This window comes from Oncorhynchus kisutch, linkage group LG11, assembly GCF_002021735.2.
Source record: "Oncorhynchus kisutch isolate 150728-3 linkage group LG11, Okis_V2, whole genome shotgun sequence".
NCBI lineage: Eukaryota > Metazoa > Chordata > Actinopteri > Salmoniformes > Salmonidae > Oncorhynchus > Oncorhynchus kisutch.
Window position 1 is genome coordinate 86445834 of NC_034184.2, and position 9032 is coordinate 86454865.

Below are 9032 nucleotides of genomic sequence, written 5' to 3' on the forward strand. Positions count from 1 at the left end.
GAGAGAGAGAGAGACAGAGAGACAGAGAGACAGAGAGACAGAGAGAGAGAGACAGAGAGACAGAGACAGACAGAGACAGAGAGACGCAGAGAGACAGAAGCTTATCTAGTGGGAGTAGCAAAACACACACATTTGAAACTTTCGGACGACTGTCAGACCAGGCCTCTTGAGGAGCTGTTTTAGGCCTCTTAGTTCCAGTGAAAGGAAATCTTAAAGCTCCAGCATACATTCCAGACAATTCTGTGCTTCCAACTTCGTGGCAACAGTTTGGGGAAGACCCTTTCCTGTTTGGGCATGACAATGCCCCCGTGCACAAAGCGAGGTCCATAATGAAAATGGTTTGAAAAGATCGGTGTGGAAGAACTTGCCATTGGGATTCATTTTTGGTTTTCTCCTCACCTTTATTTAACCACCAATTGGAACGGTGACTGCGAGCCGGGCCTAATGACCCAACGTCAGCGCCCGACCTCACTAACGCTCTTGTGGCTGAATGGAAACAAGTCCCCCCAGCAACGTTCCAACATCTAGTGGAAAGCCTTCCCAGAAGAGAGGAGGCTGTTATAGCAGCATTGTTCCTACATCTAGTGGAAAGCTTTCCCAGGAGAGTGGAGGCTGTTATAGCAGCAATGTCCCAACATCTAGTGGAAAGCCTTCCCAGAAGAGTGGAGGTTGTTATAGCAGCAATGTCCCAACATCTAGTGGAAAGCCTTCCCAGAAGAGTGGAGGCTGTTATAGCAGCAATGTTCCTACATCTAGTGGAAAGCCTTCCCAGAAGAGAGGAGCGGGGACCAAAGGGGGGACCAACTCCATATGAACGTCGATGAGCGTCTTATTAAATCAACTTTTGGAATAATACTTTTGGTCATGTAGTATAAGTTTACATTACCAAAGCAAGTGACATTTTTATTTTATTTAACCTTTATTTAACTCGGCAAGTCAGTTAAGAACAAATTCTTATTTTCAATGACGGCCTGGGAACAGTGGGTTAACTGCCTGATCAGGGGCAGAACGACAGATTTGTACCTTGTCAGCTCGGGGATTTGAACATGAAACCTTTCGGTTATTAGTCCAACGGTCTAACCACTAGTCTACCTGCCACCCCTCCACTCTAACCACTAGGCTACCTGCCGCCCTTCCACTCTAACCACTAGTCTACCTGCCGCCCCTCCACTCTAACCACTAGTCTACCTGCCGCCCCTCCACTCTAACCACTAGTCTACCTGCCGCCCCTCCACTCTAACCACTAGTCTACCTGCCGCCCCTCCACTCTAACCACTAGTCTACCTGCCGCCCCTCCACTCTAACCACTAGTCTACCTGCCGCCCCTCCACTCTAACCACTAGTCTACCTGCCGCCCCTCCACTCTAACCACTAGTCTACCTGCCGCCCCTCCACTCTAACCACTAGTCTACCTGCCGCCCCTCCACTCTAACCACTAGTCTACCTGCCGCCCCTCCACTCTAACCACTAGTCTACCTGCCGCCCCTCCACTCTAACCACTAGGCTACCCTGCCGCCCCTCCACTCTAACCACTAGGCTACCCTGCCGCCCCTCCACTCTAACCACTAGGCTACCCTGCCGCCCCTCCACTCTAACCACTAGGCTACCCTGCCGCCCCTCCACTCTAACCACTAGGCTACCCTGCCGCCACTCCACTCTAACCACTAGGCTACCTGCCGCCACTCCACTCTAACCACTAGACTACCCTGCCGCCACTCCACTCTAACCACTAGGCTACCTGCCGCCACTCCACTCTAACCACTAGGCTACCTGCCGCCACTCCACTCTAACCACTAGGCTACCTGCCGCCACTCCACTCTAACCACTAGGCTACCTGCCGCCACTCCACTCTAACCACTAGGCTACCTGCCGCCACTCCACTCTAACCACTAGGCTACCTGCCGCCACTCCACTCTAACCACTAGGCTACCTGCCTCCTCTACACTCTAACCACTAGGCTACCTGCCTCCTCTACACTCTAACCACTAGGCTACCTGCCTCCTCTACACTCTAACCACTAGGCTACCCTGCCGACACTCCACTCTAACCACTAGGCTACCCTGCCGACACTCCACTCTAACCACTAGGCTACCTGCCTCTACACTCTAACCACTAGGCTACCTGCCTCCTCTACACTCTAACCACTAGGCTACCTGCCGCCACTCCACTCTAACCACTAGGCTACCTGCCGCCACTCCACTCTAACCACTAGGCTACCCTGCCACCTCTACACTCTAACCACTAGGCTACCTGCCTCCCCTCCACTCTAACCACTAGGCTACCTGCCACCTCTACACTCTAACCACTAGGCTACCTGCCGCCCCTCCACTCTAACCACTAGGCTACCTGCCGCCCCTCCACTCTAACCACTAGGCTACCCTGCCGCCACTCCACTCTAACCACTAGGCTACCCAGCCACCCCTCCACTCTAACCACTAGGCTACCCTGCCACCTCTACACTCTAACCACTAGGCTACCTGCCTCCCCTCCACTCTAACCACTAGGCTACCTGCCACCTCTACACTCTAACCACTAGGCTACCTGCCACCTCTACACTCTAACCACTAGGCTACCTGCCGCCACTCCACTCTAACCACTAGGCTACCTGCCGCCACTCCACTCTAACCACTAGGCTACCTGCCGCCACTCCACTCTAACCACTAGTCTACCTGCCGCCACTCCACTCTAACCACTAGGCTACCTGCCGCCCCTCCACTCTAACCACTAGGCTACCTGCCGCCACTCCACTCTAACCACTACACTACATAACAAAATGTACAGTAAACATGGCACTCAAAAGTTTCAAAAGGATAAAGACATTTCAAATGTTATATTATCAGCTATTAACATAGCTTTGTGTTCACAGGAACGTTGTTATTCGCCATGGTAACGCTACATCAATAACATGGAAACAATATGGCGGCCATTGAAAGGGGAAGCAACACTGTTGGACTAGTGTTGCACGGTATCCTGAAACCTCAGTACTTTTCCTATACTAGAACATGAAAAAAACAACACTGTTCTTCTAGAAGTCATGTTACTTTCAGTGCTTCTGTCTAAATGTGTCTCGCATCATACGTGGATTAAGAGGATCAGGTCTGTCAGGTCATTTATCTGAATTCTCAGCCGTAAAACTAGCCAGGCTACTTCAGCATGCAGCTGACACAGCGAGCCAATTTTGAGAAGCAAGCGAGAGAGTAAATGTAGACAGCAAGGCTTCTAATGAAAACATACCTCCATCTTGTTGACAAAATTGGGTCCAGAAGCAAACTATGGGAATACTTTGCTGACAGAGCAGATGAGGCCCAAACCACCAAAACAAAAGCAAAAGGTGGTTCAAAGCAGAGGGAGGTTTAGTTCCAAAAGAAGACATGAAAAAAAAACTACTTTACACATGACATTTGCAATGTTACATTATACTACTGGCAACTAAATTTGAATAATTTTTGAGTGGGGCAGGTTAAACTAGGTTAATATGGGGGGGGGTTAAACTAGTTTAATATGGGTCTTTTCCTTGTTTACATTGGCCCGAGGAGCACGCACTCGGGTGACGACATGACACCGTGGTATCTAATGCTACTATCATACAGATGTGTAATGACGGGGGACACCGACCCACAACACCACGTCGCCCTCTCTTCCTCCTCCCGACCCACAACACCACGTCGCCCTCTCTTCCTCCTCCCGACCCAGAACACCACGTCGCCCTCTCTTCCTCCTCCCGACCCACAACACCACGTCGCCCTCTCTTCCTCCTCCCGACCCACAACACCACGTCGCCCTCTCTTCCTCCCCCCGACCCACAACACCACGTCGCCCTCTCTTCCTCCCCCCGACCCACAACACCACGTCGCCCTCTCTTCCTCCCCCCCCCCGTCGCCCTCTCTTCCTCCTCCCGACCCACAACACCACGTCGCCCTCTCTTCCTCCTCCCGACCCACAACACCACGTCGCCCTCTCTTCCTCCCCCCCCCCCGTCGCCCTCTCTTCCTCCTCCCGACCCACAACACCACGGCAGGAACAACATCTAGAGACAGAGAGTACTAACTCTCACACACACAGTTCCATAAACATGAACACATGCTACCGTATCTCTGTTTGCACTCAATCACACGGACGCCATTGATTTGCTTGGGTGCTGCTTCTCATGGAGAAAGATTATATCAGAAGCCAATGTTTTTGAAACAGACAAGAATGGATGGCTGTTACTGGGAAGGATATCAAAATGGAACTAAAACAAGGAGGCATGCCGCTAACCAAACCAGTGTGTCTGTCAGCCTGTGAATATCCATTAGAGCAAACAGACAGAATAAAGCACTCTGCAACGGGAAAACGGTTTAGCAACAAACAAAAAAACGAGAGCTACTCTTTGGTCAAATTCAGTTCTTCCACGTTTCTTTCCGCTTGCTTCTGTCTGGTTTTTAGTAGTTGCCGAGCGGAGGAAGGCTCGTAAAAATGGCTGGAACGGAGTCACATGGAATGGCATCAACCACATGGAAACTCCTGAGCGATGCAGTGGTCTAAGGCACTGCATCGCAGTGCTAGAGGCGTCACTACAGACCCGGGTTCGATCCCGGGATATATCACAAACGGCTGCGATCGGGAGTTCCATTGGGCGGCGCACGATTGCACCAGCGTCGTCCGGGTTAGGGGAGGGTTCAGCAGAATTCTGTGAACACGTCTACAGTAACATTTCCTCAAAAACGTGACACTTCCTGTCCAAATCAGCGTTCTATCTTTACGAGATTGTAGAATTCTATACTAGCACTCAACGGACTAACATTCTTTTGATTACCCTTTCGACTTGGTCAGAAACACAATGGGGACAAGAACCAAAACCAGTTCTGTGAGCCGTTGCCAAAAGCTATGAAATCTGGTTGACTGAAAATCCTTATCCTACTTTGAAGCAACAATAACATTACATTTGGCATATATAAAAAGCTCAAATGTAGTCTGTATACTTGAAAATACACACAAAGGTATATATGAATATGTTTAATAAGGAAATAACCAATTTTGGAGGGGTTGAACTTGTTTGAACTAGGCCATGGAATTGCCCATTTAAAGCTTCAACAAACACAAATATATCAGTCCATCTACTGAACCACAGAAACCTAAATATAATTCTATATTATTCACTCCCTGCCAATTTAGTTATGCTACAATACTTACCCTAAATACACTGCCGCGCCACCCTCACACTACACTGACGCACTACACTGTCGCACACACTACACTGTCACACACACTACACTGTCGCACACACTACACTGTCGCACACACTACACTGTCGCACACACTACACTGTCGCACACACTACACTGTCGCACACACTACACTGTCGCACACACTACACTGTCGCACACACTACACTGTCGCACACACTACACTGTCGCACACACTACACTGTCGCACACACTACACTGTCGCACACACTACACTGTCGCACACACTACACTGTCACACACACTACACTGTCGCACTACCTTGTCGCACTACACTGTCGCACTACACTGATATACTAACCTCACTACACTGTCACACTACACTGTCACACACACTACACTGATATACTAACCTCACTACACTGTCACACTACACTGATATACTAACCTCACTACACTGATATACTAACCTCACTACACTCACACTAGTTAGTAGGTCTACACCGGTTGTTTACGAAGCGTGTGACGAATCCAATTAATTTGAAGAACCCATGCTAACAAGCTAACGTTGGCTAGCTACTTCCAGACAAATGAGAAAACACCTCATCTCACCATCGTCTCGTCCAGAGCAGAGCTGGTTAGGCTGTTTCCATGATATCTTTAGGGTTAACCACTAGTTAGTAGGTTACTGGCAACGAGATGGTTAGGCTGTTTCCATGATATCTTTAGGGTTAACCACTAGTTAGTAGGTTACTGGCAACGAGATGGTTAGGCTGTTTCCATAATATCTTTAGGGTTAACCACTAGTTAGTAGGTAACTGGCAACGAGATGGCCAGAGTGAATTATTTACTAACGCCAACCTAAGCGCATCGGTAGAAAATATCTAACCACCTGTACCTGGCATGTGTGCAGCTATGAGGTATAGGTCCATACTGATGAGTACTGACCAGGTAGTTGGTGTGTTCGTGTTCTTCGCAATGAGAAACACTATAGATATGTCTTACAAAAAAAGACATGAATACCCACATACCTCAGCAAGCTGCATCCTGATGTATACTACTGGGTGTATACTACTGGATGTACACTACTGGATGTACACTACTGGATGTACACTACTGGATGTACACTACTGGATGTACACTACTGAGTGTACACTACTGGATGTACACTACTGGGTGTATACTACTGGATGTACACTACTGGATGTATACTACTGAGTGTATACTACTGAGTGTACACTACTGAGTGTACACTACTGGGTGTACACTACTGGGTGTATACTACTGGGTGTATACTACTTGATGTATACTACTGGGTGTACACTACTGGGTGTATACTACTGGGTGTACACTACTGGGTGTATACTACTGGGTGTATACTACTGGGTGTATACTACTGGGTGTACACTACTGGGTGTACACTACTGGGTGTACACTACTGGGTGTACACTACTGGGTGTACACTACTGGGTGTACACTACTGGATGTACACTACTGGATGTATACTACTGGGTGTACACTACTGGGTGTACACTACTGGGTGTACACTACTGGGTGTACACTACTGGGTGTATACTACTGGATGTATACTACTGGGTGTATACTACTGGGTGTATACTACTGGGTGTATACTACTGGGTGTATACTCACTGTGTGTATACTACTGGGTGTATACTCACTGTGTGATGGTATTCTGGACACTTTTCTCATTGAGCGTCATTCCAGGGGGCGGATCATTTTGCAAAGCCATTAGTTCCTTTTGTAGCCTTTTCTGAAAGGATAGAAAACAAGTCTCAGCTGTAGCTGGAATACAATAATGGGAGGTGTCTTTTAAGTTGATAACTACTTCGTGTAAACATGATGGGACCGATCGGAGACACAATCCTCGTTAGACAATGAACTAGACAGACTAACAGCTAGCCGAATGTCTCGTAATATCGTCTAATTTAAAGATGAAAATCAAAAAGCTCGATGTTATTAACACTACAGCTAGTACAGCCTACGCAGTGTTTACCATCGGCTTTGATAGCAACTAGAGGGTTGGATATGAACATTTAGGGTTTCAGCTGGATAAGGTTTCAGGGAATGCAGAAGTAACATCATTAAACTAGTTAATCCACCTAATGAATATCAAGACAAGTTTACCCAGCCAGACTACTACATAATACCGTAAATAGACAAACCACCGTAACGGTAGTCCGCTATCCAGTTTCGCTAGTTCTGCTACTGGCTGGCATGTCACTACACTCATAATTCGATTTTTCTTCCGGTAATCTCGGGAATGACGGTCTCTAACGGAGCACATAACGTTTTAGCTCGATAGTTAGTTATTAAAAACACACTGTGTCAGGTGCAGTGGTTTTTTTTATTCTATTGATGGTAGGTGCAGGCGTCGAAGTGACACAGTAAACAAATCAGTATACATAATAATACAATTAAAATAATAAATAATGTCTTAACTTGACTTAAAATATCAAATGGAAGAAAGAGAGAGGGGAAAAAAGGAGATATCAGATGAAAATGGATCCTCCGTCAGTAGGTCTTACCTGCATCGACGCCATGATGGAACCCCCCCGCATCAGGACGACGCTACGGCCTCATGTCGTCACATGGGCTGGGTGGGGGGGGGGTGTGTGTTCACAAAACAAACCAGAAATGAATGCACTGAAAACAGTGTTGCCCTTCCCAGTACTGTGTCCCGAGGACACAAAATATAACCAAAGATTCTCGAATGAATCCAGAGTAAGCGCAGTTTAATCGAAAATGTGAATTGGGGATGTCACAGAGGGGTTAGAGACAAGCCAGCACGGTGTTGGGGGGGGAAAAAAGATAACTGAAGGTCAATGACCTCTAGTAGTGTCAGTGAAATAAAGGGCCCTTTCAAACTGTTTCTCAGATTCCACAGATTTTCCTGGAGATAAATCATAACCAATTTTATGTGTGGAACAGTGAAGAGCATTGATGGTTGTAACAACAGGCTGTTGAATGCCAGCCTACCAACACGACAATCATACCTCAGTCAGCACACAGAGATACATTTTTTTAGCACAAATTCCCAGATATGGTTATTTTTCATTCTGAACATCAAATCAAATCAAATTTATTTATATAGCCCTTCGTACATCAGCTGATATCTCAAAGTGCTGTACAGAAACCCAGCCTAAAACCCCAAACAGCAAGCAATGCAGGTGTAGAAGCACGGTGGCTAGGAAAAACTCCCTAGAAAGGCATAGATTTTTCTGGGTGAACCAGTGTGTTCGCTGTGAATATTCTCTTCACTTCACAGGTCCATTTGTCCTGTTGTCTGGTTTGTACCATGTTTTGTGCTGCTTACATGTTGTTGTCATGTTGTGTTGCTACCATGTTGTTGTTATGTTGTGTTGCTACCATGTTGTTGTTATGTTGTGTTGCTACCATGTTGTTGTCATGTTGTGTTGTTGTCATGTTGTGTTGCTACCATGTTGTTGTCATGTTGTGATGCTACCATGTTGTTGTCATGTTGTGATGCTACCATGTTGTTGTCATGTTGTGATGCTACCATGTTGTTGTTATGTTGTGTTGCTACCATGTTGTTGTTGTCATGCTGTGTTGCTACCATGTTGTTGTCATGTTGTGTTGCTACCATGTTGTTGTCATGTTGTGTTGCTACCATGTTGTTGCCATGTTGTGTTGCTACCATGTTGTTGTCATGTTGTGTTGCTACCATGTTGTTGTCATGTGTTGCTACCATGGTGTGTTGTCATGTTGTGTTGCTACCATGTTGTTGCCATGTTGTGTTGCTACCATGTTGTTGTCATGTTGTGTTGCTACCATGTTGTTGTCATGTTGTGTTGCTACCATGTTGTTGTCATGTTGTGTTGCTACCAT

General features: G+C 46.9%; 1 protein-coding gene across 2 annotated transcripts in view; it reads right to left on the reverse strand.

Moving 5' to 3' along the window:
- LOC109884727 (probable ubiquitin-conjugating enzyme E2 W-B) overlaps positions 1 to 7810 on the reverse strand; it is a 35447-nt gene extending 27637 nt beyond the window's left edge. Inside the window, exons 1-2 of one of the 2 annotated variants that reach the window (XM_031836439.1) lie at positions 7712 to 7810; positions 6845 to 6936 (exon numbers count right to left, since the gene is read on the reverse strand). In XM_031836439.1, the coding sequence (XP_031692299.1) occupies positions 6845 to 6936; positions 7712 to 7744 (125 nt within the window). In that variant the 5' untranslated portion in view covers positions 7745 to 7810. Of the gene's footprint in view, positions 1 to 6844; positions 6940 to 7711 lie in introns of those variants that run through there. The other variant, XM_031836438.1, reaches the window with a different exon arrangement.
- Positions 7811 to 9032: the final 1222 nt, after the last annotated feature.